The 19,578-nt window shown below is 59.8% G+C and overlaps 2 protein-coding genes across 2 annotated transcripts; both read left to right on the top strand.

Moving 5' to 3' along the window:
* The first annotated feature begins 564 nt into the window (after nucleotides 1-564).
* On the top strand, nucleotides 565-6,608 carry GDI1 (GDP dissociation inhibitor 1). Its single transcript, XM_047098448.1, has 11 exons — nucleotides 565-721; nucleotides 1,952-2,059; nucleotides 2,199-2,298; nucleotides 2,445-2,579; nucleotides 3,040-3,238; nucleotides 3,506-3,637; nucleotides 4,226-4,325; nucleotides 4,713-4,884; nucleotides 5,183-5,327; nucleotides 5,466-5,520; nucleotides 5,603-6,608. The coding sequence occupies exons 1-11, from the start codon at nucleotides 677-679 to the stop codon at nucleotides 5,753-5,755; spliced, it is 1,344 nt and encodes a 447-aa protein (XP_046954404.1). The 5' UTR covers nucleotides 565-676; the 3' UTR covers nucleotides 5,756-6,608.
* A 799-nt stretch (nucleotides 6,609-7,407) lies between these two features.
* FAM50A (family with sequence similarity 50 member A) lies at nucleotides 7,408-13,961 on the top strand. Its single transcript, XM_047098484.1, has 13 exons — nucleotides 7,408-7,559; nucleotides 8,723-8,807; nucleotides 8,912-9,011; nucleotides 9,199-9,344; nucleotides 11,776-11,852; nucleotides 11,971-12,037; nucleotides 12,179-12,240; nucleotides 12,539-12,615; nucleotides 12,997-13,051; nucleotides 13,240-13,288; nucleotides 13,388-13,458; nucleotides 13,542-13,652; nucleotides 13,783-13,961. The coding sequence occupies exons 1-13, from the start codon at nucleotides 7,449-7,451 to the stop codon at nucleotides 13,789-13,791; spliced, it is 1,020 nt and encodes a 339-aa protein (XP_046954440.1). The 5' UTR covers nucleotides 7,408-7,448; the 3' UTR covers nucleotides 13,792-13,961.
* The last annotated feature ends 5,617 nt before the right edge of the window (nucleotides 13,962-19,578 follow it).

The raw sequence follows: 19,578 nt of genomic DNA, 5'->3' as shown, positions 1-19,578 counted from the left end.
CGGGCACGAGGGGATGCGCTTGGCTGAGGGCTGCAGGAGGCGGCGCCCGGATGTAGCTGTAACGGAGTCAGGCCAAAGGGAAGGCCGGAGGGTCTTCAGCAAGCCCTTAACCGGCGAGGGTACGGAGGGGCTGAGGCTCGCGGGCGGGGAGGGCGGGGCGGTCCGTGCCTGTGGGGGCGGGGAGGGGGGGGGAGAGACCGTCGTGACAATAGCTGCCTTCGCGTCCCGAGGGGGCCGCCCCCGGCTGCCGCAGCGGCGCGCGCCCGCCGCACCCAGCCTCCTGGGGGGCGGGGCGGGCGGCCGGGTCGCGCGCGGCTCCCGCGCACGAATCCCTCGCGGGCCGCAGCACCGGCCGCCGGCCGCCCCGCCCGCCCCGCCCCTCTCCTGTCCCCTCAGGGCTCTCGGCGAGCGACGCCGCCCGCGGAACCGCGCTCGTGCTGCCTCCCGGACCCCGGCCGCCCTCCTGGGAGGCGAGCCAGGGAGGCGGTGGCCCCAGCTGGCGCGGCGGGACGCGGGGAGGGGCTGGGACTCTTTGACGCGGCGGAGGGGTCAAGCGGCGTCGACTGCCGCCATCTTTGGTCCAGTGCGGCGGCAGTGGCGGCGGCGGCGGCGGTGGCGGCGAAGACTGTGCTGAAGGAGGAGGAGGAGCGACGGGCGCTGGCAGCGAGGCCTGACCATGGACGAGGAATACGACGTGATCGTGCTGGGGACCGGCCTCACCGTAAGTGCGGTCTCAGGCGCCCGGGGTCCCGTATCGTCTCGTCCTTCCTGCGGCGCTGCCGCCCCCGACTGCCGACCCCATCTTCCCGTCATTGCCGTCCGAGGCGCTCGGGTCCCCAAAAAGACCGCCCCGTGCCCACCCCACCACCGTCCGCGACATCGTCTTTCTCCACCCCCGTCGCCCGGTCTGCAAGAAGCGGCCCTCTGCCTAGCCGCCCCCTCGACTCCCCGGGCTCGACCTCCGATCCCCCCCCCCTTCCTCTGTATCCAGGCCTCCTGGGCCAGAAGATGCACCCCCCACTCGGCCGGAGTCCCCCCTCCCGGCCGTGCCCCCGACCCCGCCCACCAGGCCCCCAGCCATCATCCGCACCCCTCGCCCACACAGCATCCCTCCCACATCTTGTGCTAATTCTGGTGCGGGTGAAGTACAAGGTCCCTGGGTAAGGGGGCCTCACCGGGGCGGGCCCTCATCCTGCGTTCCTGGCTTCTCAATGCGGCCCGGGGCCCAGGGAATGTTCCAGAAGGAACAGCATTGGGGCCAGGGAGCACATTCCCGCTACCCTACCACGGTTTCCCATGGAGATTCCAGGCTGAGGAGTATTTGCAGCCTTTGTCCTTGGCCTGGTGACAGAAACGAGTGAGGGTGTTTATCTTCCCTCTTCCCCCAGACCCTGCTGGACTGCTCCCCTGGAGAGGCTCCTCTTTCTCAGTCAGGGTGTAGAAGCCCCTCCTGTGGCTGGGCACACACACACAGGGTCAGCTGCTCCTGTCCTTTGAGGAAAGAGCAGCCCAGGGTGGGGCCTGAGATTGCAGGCCGGTGTCGAGCCTCTCTTCACTTCCCTTTCTGGTGCCCTTCGTTGTTCAGCTGGATCTCCTCTGAGGCTCATTGTGGGCTTTCTGCCTTTTAGCGTGGTCCTACGTAGATAGATGGCTTTCTTGTCACGGCCAAGACCATCCCTGTGTCTGCTGGGCACTCTTTCTCTGGACACCGTCCTTATTTCTTTTTCCTTGTTCAACTCTGCTCAGCAAAGTTGTAAAAGGGACTGTGGTCAGATGAAGCTGTCACCCCGGCTTTTAGGGGAGCCAGCCAGCCAGGGGTGGAAGGAGCTTCCGCTGGAGCAGGGTCTCTGTAGGTTTGCTCTCCCGTCAGGTTTAGGGTGGGGAACAAATCAGGGCGGCTGTTGGGAATGTGGGCAGAGGGAAATGCAGCAAGTGTTGTCCCCTTCTCCAGGAATGTATCCTGTCCGGCATCATGTCCGTGAACGGGAAGAAAGTGCTGCACATGGACAGGAACCCCTACTATGGGGGAGAGAGCTCCTCCATCACGCCCCTGGAGGAGGTGAGGCTCCTGGGCCCAGGCCCATCCCCCGTTGCCCTTTCACAGAAGCTGCCTGAGCAGCTCCATAGATTCTCTGGGAAAGGGGGGCAGGGACCAGACGGGGTGGTCCTTGAGGCGCCTCTCTTTCTCCTGTTTGCAGCTGTATAAGCGTTTTCAGTTGCTGGAGGGGCCCCCTGAGGCCATGGGCAGGGGCCGAGACTGGAACGTCGACCTGATCCCCAAATTCCTCATGGCCAATGGTGAGAGAGATGAAAAGAGGTGTCGTGGGAGGTGATGAGGACGGCTGAAGAGGGGCAGGCTCCGGAGGAGGGGTGGCCATACCAGCTAGGGAGCTTCGGGAGGGGGGAAGCTGTGCCAATGTTGTTTCTTCCCCACCGCCCCACAGGGCAGCTGGTAAAGATGCTGCTGTATACAGAGGTGACGCGCTACCTGGACTTCAAGGTGGTGGAAGGCAGCTTTGTCTACAAGGGGGGAAAGATCTATAAAGTGCCATCCACTGAGACCGAAGCCTTGGCTTCCAGTGAGTACAGGTTCCCTGGGCCAGAGAATTATGGCGAGGGGCAGAGCAGGGCGCCCAAGGTCACATTCCCCACGCACTGCCAGAAGCCCCTTGGTCTGGCCGCCTTCAACTGCCCTGAGCCTCACAGTGGAGGCCAGGAGGGAAGTCCACACGCAGAACGGATGTGTGGATGGTTGCTCCTTCTGGAAAGACTTCAGCCTCTTGACCGGGGTTCCACTTGTCCCGTGAAACATCCCCAAGTGTTGGAGCTGGGAGGATCTGCAGTCTGTCCAGCCCAATCCCCTCTTTGTACAGATGGGGAAACTGAGACCAAGAAGGGCAAAGGGGCTCATGTAAGCTTACACGGTGGTCGTCAGCAAAGCTTGGCTGGGAGCTAGGGCACCTGCTTTCTTAGCCCGCTTGCTGGGAAGGAGGGCTTCACGTTCTGTGGGGTACAGGCTTCTCGCATCTGCCTCCACAGATCTGATGGGCATGTTTGAGAAACGGCGTTTCCGCAAATTCCTGGTGTTTGTAGCAAACTTTGATGAGAACGACCCCAAGACCTTCGAGGGTGTCGACCCCCAGAGCACCAGCATGCGCGACGTCTACCGGAAGTTTGACCTGGGCCAGGACGTCATCGACTTCACTGGCCATGCCCTGGCGCTCTACCGCACTGATGAGTGAGAGGAAGCTGGCGTGGCAGACCCCCTCGTCTGGCTGCGCCCTGCCCTCCCCACTCCTGCACACTGCTCCCTCCATCCGCCCTGCACGTTTCTCGTAGTCAGCCACATGTTCACCCATCAGCTTTTTTGTTCTTTTTGTGCATTTATTTGACCCGGAGCCTTCCCCAGGCCGTAGACGGTGGTGGGGAGGCTGGCCTGGTGCTTGGGTGGGGGTGAGCTGGGGTGCTGCTGTTGGAGCTTCTTCTCTTGACCCCATCCTCCCAGTTACCTGGACCAGCCCTGTCTCGAGACCATCAACCGCATCAAGTTGTACAGTGAGTCCCTGGCTCGGTACGGAAAGAGTCCTTATTTATATCCGCTCTACGGCCTCGGTGAGCTGCCCCAGGGCTTTGCAAGGTGAGGTGGCTTTTTTCTGTTGGCAGTACTAAGTAGGACCAAGAACGGAAATGGCCTTGAGGATTTTTGTGGCATTCGTGCCTTCCCATCGTGGTCTAGTGTGCTTTATACCGCACGTGCTCGGGTGCTGGGGCGGGGGGCGGTGTGCCACAGCAGGGCTTGGAGGTACAGGGTTGAAGGACCAGGGCTTCACCAACAGGGCCTGCCTGGCTCCCAGCCACGTTCAGGCGGCACCACGGCTGGGCCTGGGGCCTTGGAACCTCAAGTCGGAGGGCTTCCCCAGAGCCCTTTGTTCTGCTCCCCAGACCATTCCCTTGAGGAGCCATGCCCTTAGGCTTCTCTCACGGTAGCCCTTTGCAGAGTGGTTTGGGTGGAAACCGGAGAGGAAGGAGTACTCCGAATTCAGTCCTGAGTCTGTGGCAGTGACAGAGGTGGGAAGAACCACCAGGTCTACTGAGCTCTGCCTGCCTAGGGCAGCCTTCTTTGTACCCCAGGACTGGTTTGGAGGCGGGGAGTGGACAGCACAGGGGCACCAGTCCCTGTTTTCTCCGGGGAAGGAGACTCCCACCATCACTCTCCCCACCACAGGTTGAGTGCCATCTATGGGGGGACATATATGCTGAACAAACCCGTGGATGACATCATCATGGAGAATGGCAAGGTGGTGGGTGTGAAGTCTGAGGGAGAGGTAAGCCTTCTCCGTGGTGCAAGGATGGCGGTCTGGGTGGGGCTTGGCCTTCTTAGAGGCTCTCTCCCCGGTGACTCGGCCTCTGCTGGGTCTCTCCGTGGGTCCCCTTGGGCTGCGGACCAGGGCTCCGGAAGGAGTCCACATAGCCACTTCTGTTGGTGAGAGGTAGCTCTCAGACCCGCTTGCCGTGTCAGGGGTCCAGGGAGCGTTCCCCATCACAGGGTCTGGGTAAAAGGTGTTTCCCAGCGCTGCATTCGGGGGCCCACCTCCCCGAGGGACAAGACGAAGCTGTACCGCTCAGAGGAGCACAGTGCCAGCCCTCGCTGTGGACTCAACCCCACGACCACCTAGGGGAGTGTTTGGATAGGCCTTCCGGTGTTTTCACAGGTGGCCCGCTGCAAGCAGCTGATCTGTGACCCCAGCTACATTCCAGACCGGGTGCGGAAAGCCGGCCAGGTTATCCGCATCATCTGTATCCTTAGCCACCCCATCAAGAACACCAATGATGCCAACTCCTGCCAAATCATCATCCCCCAGAACCAAGTTAACAGGAAGTCAGGTAGGCTAAGCCCCACGTGACTCCCTCTAGTGTGTTCTCTTTGGGGTGGCTCTGCCTCTCCCCGTAATTCTTGGAGCTCTCTGCCTTATCCCTCCATGGAAGGATGGGGACCCGCATAGCAGGCCCTGTGACTTGGGGCCCTAGGGATTGGGTGGCTTGGGCTGTGCTCTGTGAGGGTGGCAGTCTGGATGCTGCCTGCTGTGCCGGACTGGGGAGGAGTGGGCAGGCAGGCCCGAATCGAGCCCAGCTTCCAGGGGCCCTCTGTGCCCGTGTTAACGGAGCCCCTTCTTGCGGGCAGACATCTACGTGTGCATGATCTCCTACGCACACAACGTGGCCGCGCAGGGCAAGTACATCGCCATTGCCAGCACCACGGTGGAGACTGCAGAGCCGGAAAAGGAGGTTGAGCCTGCCCTGGAGCTGCTGGAGCCCATTGACCAGAAGTGAGGGGCTGGGGGGCTGGGGCCGAGGCTGGGCGGGGGGGAAGGAAGGGAGCCGAGGAGCTGGGGGGGGGTGTGCAGAGGCCACAGGGAGTAAGGCTTGTCGCGAGGTCTCCTCCCTCTCCTCTGTGTACCCCTCAGGTTTGTGGCCATCAGTGACTTATATGAGCCCATTGACGATGGTTCCGAGAGCCAGGTAAGCAGGCTGTCTTGGCCCCAGCTCCTAGCTGCCTACCCAGGGCCCCTGCCCAGCTCACCCTGGCTCTGGGTGTTTTCAGGTGTTCTGTTCCTGTTCCTATGATGCCACTACACACTTCGAGACAACCTGCAATGACATCAAAGACATCTACAAGCGCATGGCAGGCTCCGCTTTTGACTTTGAGAACATGAAGCGCAAACAGAATGACGTTTTTGGAGAAGCTGACCAGTGATTGATGCCCCTCCCCCACAGCCTAGCCCTTGGTGCCCTCTCCCGTGACCTGAGTCGGTTTTCCTCCAGGGCTGGGGAGATGGGCGTGGCTGGGCACCCCTGTTTCCAGCATTCTCTGCTTCCCCCACCACATTCTACATTCCTGTCACCCACCTCATTGATTCACTGACCAAATCCTTAACCTTAGTGATGGTTTGGGAGACGGGGGGTTGGATAGCATCCTCTTTCTTGGCCCTCCCTTATTCTGGGAAAAGAGGGTTCTTTCCCTTGTGTGTGTCTCTTCCCCCTCCACTCCTAATTCTTCTGCTCTGTTTGGGAAGAACGTGGAGGAAAAGCTGACTTCTGTCCCCACTGCTCTTACCCCTACTTGTAGTGGCCTTTGGAGATGCCCCCTGCCTCCCCCCACCAGCTCTCTTGCGTGTTGGAGAGAAGGGGCCCTCCCAGCACAAAGTTGCATTCCGCCCCCCGCCCGCCCCGCCCTCGTTAATTTATTCTAATTTATTAACTTCGGCCCCCCTGATTTGGGAAGGGAGCAGAGTGCCTCTGCCCGCAGCCTTCTGGTGTGGCCTGGGAGGGGGGAGGGCTTGCGTGCAGCCCGGTTGGAGGTTGATCTTGCTATTTTTGTTGCTAGTTTTGTGTTTGTGATCTCTGGCATTTGCTGAGAGAGAAAAGAAATGTGAGCAAAGCAGAAGGAGGTGGGAAAATGGATCCAAACCCCAGTGTGCCCTGCCCCAGCCCACAACCTTTCCCTTAGTGGTGGGAAACCCTTATCCTGCAAAGTGAATGTGTCCCCTTCCCCGACCTCTAGTGTATTTCACAGAAAACCTCTCAATAAAACTGTGTTGAAACCCGAACCCAGGTCTTTCGCTTTATTTCCAAAAAACGGGTGCTGGTGGGGCCTCTGCTCCTGGGGCTGTTTTGTAGTAGCAGTTTAGACTCTGGCTTAGTTTTGCTCCGGATGGGAGTGAAAGGGGACTTTCTTCATCAGGGAATTAGCTGCTAAACCAAAAGGGCCCGTCCGGAGGAAATTGGTCACACCGGCTTACCCAAGGCCACCCAGCGAATTGGTGCTGGCACCAGGACTGCAGTCCCTTAGGGTCAGTGGGGGGGGGAGGGGAGGAGAGGGCGAAAGGAGTCCGGCATGGGGTGGGGGGTGGAAGTAGAGGAAGTGGAGAGGGCAGGGTCCCTGTCTCCAGGTCAAGGAGGAGGACACCCAGGCCCAGCTTCGTGGCCTGGGTTAAAACAGGAGACTGGGGCCCAGTCTTGGGTGGGGGTGGGGGGTCAAAATCGAAGCTGTGGGAACCGGGGTGGCCTCAGGGAGGCAGCAAGGGCGCGGGGCAGCGGTGTGGGTCTGGCCTCGGGCTGGCCTCAGCATTAAGGAAGAGGAGGGTCTGGGGGACCGGGCTTGAGGTCAGCTGGCTGAAGCAAGACGGGGGACCCAGCCTCGGGCCAGGGGGTAACGTCATCAAAGGGATGACGGGGAATCTAGGGAGCGAGCGACTGGGGTCCAGCCTTCAGAGGCCGGCGGGAAGGGGCGGGGCGGCCGGCGGGAAGGGGCGGGGCGACTGCGCGTCCCCTGGTGCCTGACGTCACCGCGCGGGCGTCAGCTGACTGCACGGCCGCCGCCGTCCCTGCAGCCTCTGAGACTCCAGCAGGCCGCTGTCGCCGCCGCCGCCGCCGCCGCCGCCGCCGCCATGGCTCAGTACAAGGGCGCCGCGAGCGAGGCGGGCCGCGCCATGCACCTGATGAAGAAGCGGGAGAAGCAGCGCGAGCAGATGGAGCAGATGAAGCAACGGATTGCCGAGGTGCGGGCCCGGCCGGGGCCTCTTAGAGCACGCGCGCCGCCCGCCGCCCCGGCCCTCTGGGGCCCCGCGAGACCCTGGGCGGCGGATGCAGAGCGCAGGCGGCGAGCCGGGGCCGGCCCCTTGCTCCCGCACCTCCAGCAAAATGTAGAAACGATCTGGCGACAGTCTGCTCATCTGTAAAATGGGCCCAGGAGGCGGAGACGAGCTAGCTTGTGACAAGCTCCCAACAGGAGGGAGCCGTAGTCGTGGCTCCGTTGGTGGCATTAGGGCTCCCCTCGCGTACACAGAGCGTCCTCGCCCTGGCCCCTCGGCCCTGAGAACGAGGCCTCTGCCCTGATCCCATGGATGCCAGGGAAGTCAGGCCCCACAGGCCGTGGCGCATCCACAGGCCACTGAGGCTCATTCCAGAGCCCTTTGCACCGTGACAGAGGCAGAGTCCAGCGTCCGGGGTGCTAGCGGTTCACTAAGGGCTTTAATGAGTGGTCGGTGGCGGCGGGCTGGCAGGAAAAAGGATTCCTCTGCTTGGGCCTTTTGGGGAGACTCGTCTGCAGAGCGGGGACCCGGGGTGAGAGGGGAGAGCAGGCTACGTTGGGTACTGTGGATGCCAGGCCCAGGGAGACAGCTGTGCGCCGGGGCCTGGCGTGGCCTCGCTTCACGCTGGTGCCCAAGCCCTGCGGTCTTGGTGCGGGCTCTTCAGCCCGTGGAGTTGCATTTCTCTGCTGGCCACCTGCGTTGGAGGCCACCAGCCAGAGAACGACCTGTGTGGTACCGAGTGGGGTGGGGCTGGCCTGGAGCGAGGTCTCATGGGAAGCTGTTGGCAACATCTGGAGCCCCTTGGCCACTCTTCACTCTCTCAGACCTTCAGCTTAAAGGCTGGGTATGAAAAACACCCAAGGCAGGTAGGGCCTGTGACCCCAGGGCCACTGAGGGAACTCTGGTCCCCAGCAGGAGACATGGAGGGGCCAGATCAGCACACAGGTCGCAGGGAGCCACTTCGTTTGGCTCCCTCAGCACTGGAAGGGCCCTTCATAGCCCTGTGGAACCTCCCATTGATCGAGGAAAGGGGACATGTCTTTCCCAGGGTCACATTATCGTGAGCCCAGCTCCCCGCTTTCCCGGTGGGGTGGTGGGGGGCCCTCACTGCTGTCCTCCCTCTGCCACAGGAGAACATAATGAAATCTAACATCGACAAGAAGTTCTCTGCGCACTACGACGCCGTGGAGGCGGAGCTCAAGTCCAGCACCGTCGGTGAGCGAAGCGCACACCACCCCCCCCACCCCCCGGATCCAGAGCCCTGCTGCTTCCCCGCGCTGGGCCACCCACCCTTATCCTCGCCTCTCCTCACCTCGTAGGTCTCGTGACCCTGAATGACATGAAGGCCAAGCAAGAGGCGCTGGTGAAGGAGAGGGAGAAGCAGCTGGCCAAGAAGGAGCAGTCGAAGGAGCTGCAATTGTGGGTCCTGACATCTCAGCCGGCAGCCCCCCCTCCCCGCCCCGGCCCCAACGTATAGCTAGTGCTTGGGGGTGGGCCGGGCGCTTCCGGCCCCGTGAGAGTGGGCCTGCCTGTCCGCAGGCGGCTCTGGGCTAGGGAAGGGGCCTCGGGGTGGGGACGTCGCGCATGGTGTGCCGTGCCTTGGTAGGAAGCTGGAGAAGCTGCGAGAGAAGGAGCGCAAGAAGGAGGCCAAGCGGAAGATCTCCAGCCTGTCCTTCACTCTGGAGGAAGAGGAGGAGGCAGGTGACGAGGATGAGGAGGTGGCTGTGTATGAGGAGGAGCTGGAGAGGGAAGGTAAGGCTGGCTCTGGGAAGCCAGGCCACAGCAGAAGAAGCATATCCGTTACCCCGTCTCGACGGCCTGCTCCGTCGTGGTCCTGAACCTCACACATCGGGTGGGAGAGAGAGCGGCCGTGGGGCTTGCCTCCGGGGGCGGAGTGAGTCAGGGCCTGGCGCGTGGCCGCTAGGCAGGGCTGTGGGCTCTTCGGTGCAAGACGCCGATGCTTGATCAGGAAGTCTTCAGAAGCTGCCCTTCGTAAGTGCCCATGAGGGATGGACCGAGGAGGGGCGAGGATGGCCTTGGGGCAGCCCAGCAGAACCTTCTGCGATGATGGAGACGTTCGGCTCTGTGCTGCTAGCTGGCCACTGAGCACGTGGCTTGTGTAACTGACGCCGAGTGTCCGTTGTTTGATTCGTTTCAGTGTAAATTGATACAGCCACAGACATTCAGGACCTCAGTAGAGGTCTCAGCCGAGGGACCAGGGGGTGGCAGGGACAACTCGGGAAGGCTGGGGAGCAAGGATGAAACCAGCATGGGGGGCCCGTGTGCCACGCACCTGTTCTGAGCCAGCGCCGAGGCAGACAGATAGAGGCAGGGCGCCTTTCCTCTCCTTGGAGTCACATGGGTGAGCGCGCGCCCTCTGAAGGGCCCGGGTCCAGCCCAGGGCGGGGAGAGCGTCTCACGGTGGGAACAGGTGAGCCGGGCCTTTAGAGCGAGGGGACTTCCACGAGCAACCAAAGGTGAGGCGTGGAGGGATGTATTGTGTCCAGAATGAGTGTGGCCGGCAGCAGAGCCAGCGGGAACGGACACAGTTGAGGACGTGGCAGGGCTTCCCGGCGGGAGGGATCTGAGGCGGGGGATGGTACCTCACGGCGTTGCCGCGGCCCCGTATGGTGGCTTCAAGAGGACCGGCTGACGCGGTAAGGAGAGAGAGCCCGAGCCTCCTGGGTTTCCCTGTGTTCACGAGCCGCAGTCAAACATGCTGAAGAGAAACCAGCGAAGATAACTGCAGTCCCGTTTAGTAATTTTGTTTGTTTATTTATTTATTTTGAGAGACAGAGGTAGAGAGCAGGGGAGGGGCGGAGAGGTCGGGGGAGAGAGAGAATCCCAAGCAGGCCCCGCGCCGCCAGCACGGAGCCTGACACGGGGCTTGAACCCACGAACCGTGAGATCATGACCTGAGCCAAAGTCAAGTGCCGGATACTCAACCGACTGAGCCCCCTGGGCGCCCCAGTGCTGTTTCGTAATATAAGTGTTGAGTAGCATTCGATACTGTGCATCGTCGCGGCAGGGAGCACTGTGGTGGACGGCGTGGATCTGGGGGGAGGCCGTGAAGCTCAGTGTGTGTCACTGGGGCTTTGTGAGCACTTCCTTCCCCACAGTGGTTTTGTTTGGGGGGCCCGGCGATGAGGCACTGGCGTGGGATTCTTCTCTGGGTGATGCTGACGTGCAGCCGGGCTCCGGAACCGTGCTCCTAGGAGCCTGTAAGACCCTTTCAGGGGGTCTGCGAGGTCAGAGACACTTCCATAAGCGCGGCAAAGCCTGCTCGGCCTTTTTCATCCTCCTTCTCTCTTGAGCGTGTGGTGTGGAGCTTTGCAGAGGCCACGTGACATGTGATGATGTCATCACTCCAACAGCTAACAGAACGTGGGCTTTCCCATTTCCGGGTCTTCACTGTTTCTCAGGCTTAATTTCAAATTCGGTGACTACCCAGAGCTACAGCCCCCAGAGGCGAGAGCTCTCCGGGGTCCTCGGTAACTTGTAAGGAAGAGGGTTTGGGGTGCTGACACCAGCAAGTTGTTGTAGTTCCTTCGTGTCTGAATTAGGGAAACTGAGTCCCAGAGTCCAAGATGTTGACGAGCCTGGCCTGAGCCCTAGCGGGGCTTCTCCTTCCCTCTTCCCCTCCGGCCCCAGTGTTAGTCGTCGTGGGACTTTGGGCTTCGGTGTCCTTATCTGGGAACAAGGAGTGCCACACCCCTTCGGGGCCGTCGTGAGGGTTAGGTGATACATCAGGTGTGGGCCCATGATGAGCACGGCTCCCGTGCGGAGCGGGTCCTCTGCAAGCATCCACCCTTCTGAGGATGCCCCGTCCCTCCGTACAGAGGGCCCTTTGCTCCCTCACACACCAGCACCGATGCCTGAGGTCCCCTGAGGCGCCTGAGGTCGCAGCTGATGGGATGTGAACACAGTCCCCGAACTCCTGTCCAGCTGCTGGCAGTGGAGAGCGAGGCGAAGGCCTCTTGGCAAAGGTGCTTTTGGGGTCTCCATAGTGCTGTGGACGAGACAGTGCCGGCCACTGTGACTGGGAACCCACGGTGGTGCCACGGCGCTCCGGGGAGCCTCCAAGGAGGTGGTGTTTGAGCTGAGGCTGCAGAGACAGAGGGCCAGGGTGTCCTGGCAGTGGGGCCCGTCATGCAGCCGACTGCCCTGTTTCCTTTTGCTCCAGAGATCACTGCAAAGAAGAGGAAATTGGGGAAGAACCCAGATGTGGACACGAGCTTCCTGCCCGACCGAGACCGTGAGGTGAGAGTGGCCTGCTCCCTGGCTCGGGCAGGGGCTTTCTCTCAGGGAGTGGGGTCCTGCTCGCCCCCCCGAACAGCCCTGCCCTGGGCCCCCCTCCTTCATCCCCCTCCTCTCCCAGGAAGAGGAGAACCGGCTCCGGGAAGAGCTGCGGCAGGAGTGGGAGGCCAAGCAGGAGAAGATCAAGAGTGAGTGCCTGCCGCGTGGGGTGCTGGGGGTGGGCTGCCTCTCCTGCCGACAGTTGTCGGGGCAGAGGCCTCAGGTCCCAGGAACTTGCAGGGGGCAGGGACGTCTGCGTCTGGAGGCCAAAAGGCAATTCTGCTTTGTAGGTGAGGAGATCGAAATCACCTTCAGTTACTGGGATGGCTCCGGGCACCGGCGGACGGTCAAGGTGGGTGGTGGGGAGCACGCACGGCCCCCTCCCTGGGCCCAGCCTCCCTCGGGTTCAGTGGGAAGGAGCTTTCAGTCCTGACTTCAGAATTTCACAGGCCCTTCCCTGTGGGAGGACCCCGGGGAGCCTGGAGGGGCAGGGAAAAGGGCCTGTCCCTCGTGGGGGGTAGCCTGGGGCTCCTAGGTCCCCGGCAGGGACCTCTGGGCCACTGCCTTCTTAAGAGCTCTTCTCCAGGCTTCTGTCTTGTGTTACCAACCCCTTGCTCTTGTGGATGCTCGTTCCCGGGCCGCTCCTCCAGATGAAGAAGGGCAACACGATGCAGCAATTCCTGCAGAAGGCCCTCGAAATCCTGCGCAAAGACTTCAGCGAGCTCAGGTGCGCGTGAGCTCAGGAGCACGCACAGCACGTGTGTACGCTTGCGCGTCTGGAGCGCAGGGTCCCAGGTGCCGGAGCCCCAAAGTCTGGCTGCTGCTTCTTGGGTGGGAAGGTGGCATGCTGGGCACTGTGTTCCTGGCCAGAGGGTCAGGTTTCTTTTCCGTTCGTGTCGCCGGGGACAGCTTAGGTGGGGGTATCTGTTTTGGTTCTTTAGCCCCGCGGCGTCGGGTGGTGGGTGCCCATCCTGGGCCCGCCGGACCTTGCAGCCTGCCACGAAGCATTCCGGGTTGCCACCGGGACCACTGCCTCCCAGCTCCGGTGCCGGGGTTTCCTTGGGTGGCTGCTCCCGGGCGCCCACAGCCTCGTGCCTTTCTCCCTCAGGTCAGCGGGGGTGGAGCAGCTCATGTACATCAAGGAGGACCTGATCATCCCCCACGTGAGGCCCTTCTCGTCCCTGCAGCTGGGGGCGGGGCGGCCGGGCGGGGCCGTGGACTGTGGGGTGCCTCGGGGCTTCTCGAGAGGGCACCTTGCTCCAGCCTGGCCCTCTCGCTCGGGCTGGCGGGTGGGCTGCGGCGGGGGGGGGGGGGGGGTGGCTCGTCAACCACGGCTCTCTTGCCTTCGCAGCACCACAGCTTCTATGACTTCATTGTCACCAAGGCCCGAGGGAAGAGTGGTAAGTGTGCCCGGCCCGGCCCCCTGCCTTTGAGTTCTCTCCTGTGTGGCAGGGTGGCAGCGTGACCCTGACCTTGGGATGGCTGCTGCTTCCCTGCAGGGCCGCTCTTTAATTTCGACGTTCACGATGACGTGCGGCTGCTCAGTGACGCGACCGTGGAGAAGGATGAGGTGTGGAGGGGGAGGAAGAGCGGAGGGACGGGGTGCCCGCCCTCCCCCCCGGTAGCCTTGAACGGCCCTTCTCCCTGCCTCAGTCACACGCGGGCAAGGTGGTGCTGCGGAGCTGGTACGAAAAGAACAAGCACATCTTCCCTGCCAGCCGCTGGGAGCCCTACGACCCCGAGAAAAAGTGGGACAAGTACACGGTGAGCGGCACCGGGCCGGGAAGGCTGGGCGGGGGTCGGGCTGTGCGGGCCATTAGAGGATGGAAGGCCAAGGCCTTCCGGCCCCTGCTCCGCTCCACCTCCCTCCTCTGTGCTCTTGTGCTCACACCAGATCCGGTGAACGTCGCCGCGCCTCCGACCCCCTCTGCCCCCTTCCCGGGGCCTCCGGACTCCGGGCGCTGCTCCCCACTGTCCCGGCCCTGACGTGAAGGGCCGGCTGGCCCCTGCCCCTGCCGTCGTCATTTACTGCCTTTTTCTTTTACAGTAAATAAACACGTGTCCGAGTCGGAACACCTCCGTTGTGTTTTGTTTTAAACATTTTCTGAAGGAAAATTCACCATTTTGACCATTTGAAGGTGTCCAATTCAGGGCTATTCAGTCCGTTCACAGTGTCGGGCAACCATCACCTCTGCCTACTTCCAGAACATTTCTGTCATCCCTCGAGGAGACCCCGTGCCCATGCACAGTCCCTCCCCCAGTCCCTGGTACCCCCTTGTCTACTTTCTGTCCACATGGGTTTCCCTCTTCTGGAAGTTTCACATAAGTGGAATCATACAGTATTTCTGGCCTTTGTGTCTGGTGAGAAAGTGTGTATCTGGTGCAGGTGGGGGTGGGAAGGTGGAAGAGGAATGTGAGTCTGTCGGGGGAGAAGGCGGCATCTGCGACCCACTGGGGCCTGGGCGGACCCAGCTGTCCTTGCGGCCAACCCGCACTCCCCAGGGCACCTACATGGCATTGTGGTTCCTTAGTGTGGGTGGGAGGGGTGTCCCCCCCAGGCGCGTGGGCCCCTCTGTGCCTCGTAGCTCCCCGTTCCACAGGGGACGTGACCGGCCTGTGGCTCCCAGCGCCCTCCGTCCCTACCAGGGCTCTGCAGACACCCCTTGGCCCCCTGGTGCCGCTCCCTTCCCGGCGTCTCTTCCCGTCCTCGCGTGGGAAGGCGGCCGTGGGTGCTGTTACACGCGGGCTCAGCCAGCCCTGCTCGCACCGCCATCATGGTCCCAAGGGGACAAATCTGGTTTGGGGGTGGGTGCCCCTATTCCCCCCCCCCACCTTGGCAGCCAGATCCCCCAGTTCCCCTTGGGTAAGCTGAGGCAGGCGGTCCCATTCCGGGAGGCTGGGGAAGGCAATCTGACCAGTCCCGGCTTCCATTCTTCCCCTTGCCTGAGGCAGAGCAGAGGGAACGGGGCGGTCCCGGGGCTGGTAGAGGGCATCCAGGCTCTGGGTCTGGCCCCGCCTCCTTGGCAGATGCACAGATCCGACCGTGGGGGGGACTTCCCGGGGTACAGAGGCTCCTGTGCCCTCCTCCCACGGGCTGGGCCCCGAGTCCCGTTCGGATGCAACATGGGAGGGGGGGTCCTGGAGCAGAGCCATCTGGGGTCATTTGCAGGAGGGAGGAAGGCAGCCTGGGCCAGAGCACCTCGGGGCACAGCAGGGAGTGGGTGGCCAAGCCTGACCCTAGGTCCTGGACGTGGGGGACAAGTGTGAGGACGTCAATGGGGCCTTTTGTTTGGCACTGGGAACCCTGGACAGGGGATCGTCCGGCCTCTGCACCAAATCCTTCGTGCTGTCTCTGAAAAGGAAAGGGAGCCCCTGTTAGCCAGCTTACCCAATGGAAATGGTTTCCAAGGGAACCGCCTTCAGGGGGCCCATAGCTTCTGGAAAATGAACTCCTTGGGCCCAATCTTGGGTCCTGGCAGGAAAGGACCTGGAGGTTGGGTGGGGGTGGGTCAGGGAGGGAGTCTTTTGGGGGTCAGGATCGACGGGCCAGTGGGACTGTAAGGGAAGGAGACCCACTTCCTTATAGCCAATGAAGGGACAGAAAAGGCTATGCCATAGTTGGGGGTGGGGTCTCAGGGAGGAGCCCCTTGTCCTAAGTAAGGGCGTCACTCAGATGCTCTTCCTGGCTGCTGGCACCGGGCATCTGGCCTCACGCTTGGCTGGCACAGGCCAGAGTTCCTGTGAGGAGGGGGACTGCACGGCCTTCCTCTTGGGACCTTGGACCCACAGGAATGTGGAGCTCAGAGAGGGTGGGCGGCTGCAGGGAGAAGTAGGTAAGCTGTCTGGACAGGTGTGAGACTCTGGAACTAGTGACATCACCAAGGTCAGTGAGTGGTCCCCGATGTTTCCGGGGACCAGCCTGTGCCAGGGGTGGGCTGGGTCCTGAGGACACAAGTGAGAGAGGCTTCATTCCTGATGTGTTTGGTGGGGGGTGGGGTGGGAGGCTGAGTGTGCACGTGTGTGAACGTAAACAACAAACAGGGAAACAAAAAGGGAACTTTCTGAGGTCAGGACATTGAAGCTGGCAAGAGGGACAAGAGGTCAGCCGTCTCAAAGTGGAGGACGGAGTGTCGCAGGCAGAGGGGAGAGCAAGTGTGAAGACACTGGCGGGCAGGCTGGAGGTGAGCGGGGCTGGGATGGAGGGAAGGACGGACGGGAAGGAGAGGGAGGGGAGAGACAGGTCAGAAGCCTAGGGTCCGGGAGACGAGCCGGAGGGGTGGATGCCGATCCTTTCTCGTTTACCTCGAACAGTTGTGCAAAGCCCAGGTTTTCACCCAGTCCACACATCAGCAAGAAAGGGGGGACGCGGGGATGCCCCGCCTCCTGCCCGGCCCTCCCTTCCCACTCCTCAATGCCCCCAACACAGAAGCTCTTGCTTTTGTCACTTACCAATACGTCTGAGTGTCCTGTGTCTCTCTCCGCGTCTGTACACTCAGAGCCTCCTCATGCTTCTGTTTTAAAGGAGCATAATTGATTTTACCGACGTTGGCAAATTCCCCTCCCTAAGGCCTGGCCCATTTTGCAACCCCACCAGCGGGTGAGAGTGTCCTGGTGCCCCTGAGCCTTGCCCACAGGGGACGGTCCATCACTCCTCGCCAGGGGACAGACGCAACCCGAGACGGAGTGTGTGTTCTCGCAGTGGGGGCTTTTTTTTTTAATTTTTAAAAAGTCTTTTCAACCGAAGGGCACCTGGGTGGCTCAGTCATTAAGCTTCTGACTGCGGCTCAGGTCATGATCACGGCTCGTGAGTTCAAGTCCCACATCGTGTGACCTGGAACCCCGCTTCGGGTGAGCCCCGCTTCTCCCTCTCTGTCTCTTTCTCTCTCTCTCAGCCCCTCGCTCACTTGCACACTCTCTCAAAAAAATTCTTTTCAACTGAGGAAAAATTCACGTAACAATAACCATTAACCATTTAAAAATGTAGGTTTCAAAGTGGCATTTACTCTGTTCACAATATTGTGCAACTGTGACCTCTGCCTGGTCCCAAAACATTTCCATCACCTCAAAAGGAGACCCTGTGCCCATTAAATAGTCTCTCCTCACCCCCTTCCCCCAGCTCCTGACAACTACTAACCTTCTCTCTGTTTGTATGGATTTGCGTCTTCTGGAAATTTCACATAAACAGAATCATACAATTAAAGATCTATGAACATGGAAAGACACTTCATCTTCATGGATTGGAAGGCTCAATACCGTCAGGGTGTCTCTATTAGGTTTCCATCGCTGTGTAACAAATTAAGCAAAACTCAGTGGCTTAAAACAACACCCAGTCGTTACCTGACCGTTTCTGTAGGTCAGAAGTCCAGGCATGACATAAGCAGGGCCTCTACTCAGGGCCTCACGAGGTCGCCCTGAAGGTTGGCTGGGCTGCATTCTCATTGGAGGCTTGGGGTCCTCTCCCAAGCTCATATTGTTCTTGGTAGGGGTCAGTTCCCTGTGACTCCAGGACTAGGTCCCTGTTCTCTCATTGGCTGTGGGCCAGAGAATGCTCTCAGCTCCCAGAAGCCACCTGAGATTCACTGCTACCCCGGAGCCCTCCATAGCCATGTTCATGCTTGGAATCTCTCTCTTCAGGAAAGGCCCCTTTGTGGTTAAGGCCTCACCTAATTAGGTCTGGCCCACCCAGATACGCTCCTTTTTGATGAACTCAAAGTCAACTGGTTAGTAACCTGACCATGGGAGTGATGTCCCATCATGTGTGAAGGGTCTGCTCTGCCTCAAGGGGAGGGGATCATACAGGCTTATATGCTAGGAGGCAGAAATCTTGGGGCCATCTTAGAATTTTGCCCCATGATGACAACTTTCCCCAAAGTGATCTATGAATTCAGTGCAATCCCTACCCCAAACCCCAGCATGCTTTTTTTGTAGAAATTGACCACCTCATCCTCAAAGCATATAGACATGGGAAGGACCCAGAATATCCAAAAAACAATTCTGATTTCAAAACTTACTATGAAGCCACACTAATCAAGGCATGTCGTATAAGTACAAGGATAGGTGTGCAGGTGGATGGCACAGCATCAGGAGTCCAGAAATAAATCCTTACACTTACGGTTAGGAAATGATGCCGGGAGGGCGCCTGGGTGGCTCAGACGGTTAAGCATCTGACTTCGGCTCAGGTCATGATCTCGCGGTTCGTGAGTTCGAGCCCCGTGTCGGACTCTGTGCTGTCCTTGCAGAGCCTGCTTCAGATCCTCTGGCCCCCTCTCTCTCTCTCTCTGCCCCTCCCCCAGTTGTTCTCTCTCTCTCAAAAATAAACATTTAAAAAGAAAGGAAGGAAGGATGGATGGGTGCTGGAGCAGTCAGATATCTGTATGGAAAAAGTGAATTTTAACCCTGATGTCATGGGTTGAATTGTGTCCCCTAGAAAGAAATGTTGCAGTACTCCCCCAGGAGCTTGCAATGTGACCTGATTTGGAGACGGGGTTTTTATAGATGTAATTAAGTTAAGATGGGCTTGTATTGGAGAATGGGCCCCAATCTAATATGACTGGCATCCTAAGAAGAGAGGAGTTGGACACACACATGCAGGGAGCAGGCCATGTGACAACAGAGACCGCAGTGCTGTGCCTACTGGCCAAGGAAGGCCACGCACTGCCAGCAACACCAGAGGCTGGAAGAGGCGAGGACGGAGCCTCCCCCTAGAACCTTCGGAGGGAGCTCGGCCCTGCTTTCCCTCCTCTGGCCTCCAGAGCTGTGGGAGGATAAACATCTCTTGTTTTAAACCCCTCAGTATGTGGTACTTTCTTTCGGCAGCCCCAGGACACTCGCCTTGTTTGACCATATGGAGAAATGAACTAGACACGGATTATAGGCCGAAAAGTAAGAGCCCAGACTGAGAAAAACATCTAAGTAAAACACAGAGAAAATCTTTGTGACCTTGGGCAGGACACAGGAGACATTAATAATAAAAGGAAAAATGAATAAATTGGACTTTGGGGCGCCTGGATGGCTCAGTCGGTTAAGCGTCCGACTTCGGCTCAGGTCATGATCTCACGGTCTGTGAGTTTGAGCCCCGCGTCGGGCTCTGTCCTGACAGCTTGGAGCCTGGAGCCTGCTTCGGATTCTGTGTCTCCCTCTCTCTCTCTGTCCCTCCCTTGCTTGCACTCTGTCTCTGTCTCTGCCTCTCTCTCAACAATAAACAAACATTTAAAAAATTTTAAAAAATAAGTTGGACTTCATAAAAATGCAAACTTTTTTTTTTAATGTTTACTTACTTATTCTGAGAAACACAGAGAGACAGAGGGAGGCAGAGAGCGTGAGCAGGAAAGGGGCAGAGAGACAGGGAGACACAGAATCCGAAGCAGGCTCCAGGCTCCAAGCTGTCAGCACAGAGCCCGACGCGGGGCTCGAACCCACAGACCGTGAGATCATGACCTGAGCCGAAGTCAGACGCTTAACTGACTGAGCCATCCAGGCGCCCCAAAGCTCACTTTAAAGGGAAGACAGAAAACAAAGGCAATTAATGAAACTGGTTACCTAAAGGAGGAGGGACAGAACCAGGTGGTAGTGGTTCAGGAGGGGATGACATTGCCCTGGGTGTATCTTCTGTGTAATTTTGACTTCTGGACACATGTTGCTGCTTTATATACCTAAAGACTAAAAACAGCAGAATGGGGGGAAAGCTAAA

Source organism: Lynx rufus, unplaced genomic scaffold (assembly GCF_022079265.1).
Source record: "Lynx rufus isolate CCGP_SWC_20201006 ecotype Redwood Valley unplaced genomic scaffold, mLynRuf1.p SCAF_49, whole genome shotgun sequence".
NCBI classification, from domain to species: domain Eukaryota; kingdom Metazoa; phylum Chordata; class Mammalia; order Carnivora; family Felidae; genus Lynx; species Lynx rufus.
The sequence above is the reverse complement of the archived record's forward strand: the minus strand, read 5'-3'. Positions and strand labels throughout refer to the sequence as shown.

Bases quoted from the DNA above. Each gene is read 5' to 3' on its own strand.
- GDI1 (XM_047098448.1), top strand. From the start codon at position 677: ATGGACGAGGAATACGACGTGATCGTGCTGGGGACCGGCCTCACC. The intron at 2,060-2,198 runs GTGAGGCTCCTG...TCCTGTTTGCAG, and splicing joins CCATCACGCCCCTGGAGGAG to CTGTATAAGCGTTTTCAGTT. The intron at 5,328-5,465 runs GTGAGGGGCTGG...TGTACCCCTCAG, and splicing joins CTGGAGCCCATTGACCAGAA to GTTTGTGGCCATCAGTGACT.
- FAM50A (XM_047098484.1), top strand. From the start codon at position 7,449: ATGGCTCAGTACAAGGGCGCCGCGAGCGAGGCGGGCCGCGCCATGCAC. The intron at 8,808-8,911 runs GTGAGCGAAGCG...CTCACCTCGTAG, and splicing joins GCTCAAGTCCAGCACCGTCG to GTCTCGTGACCCTGAATGAC. The intron at 13,052-13,239 runs GTGAGGCCCTTC...TTGCCTTCGCAG, and splicing joins AGGACCTGATCATCCCCCAC to CACCACAGCTTCTATGACTT.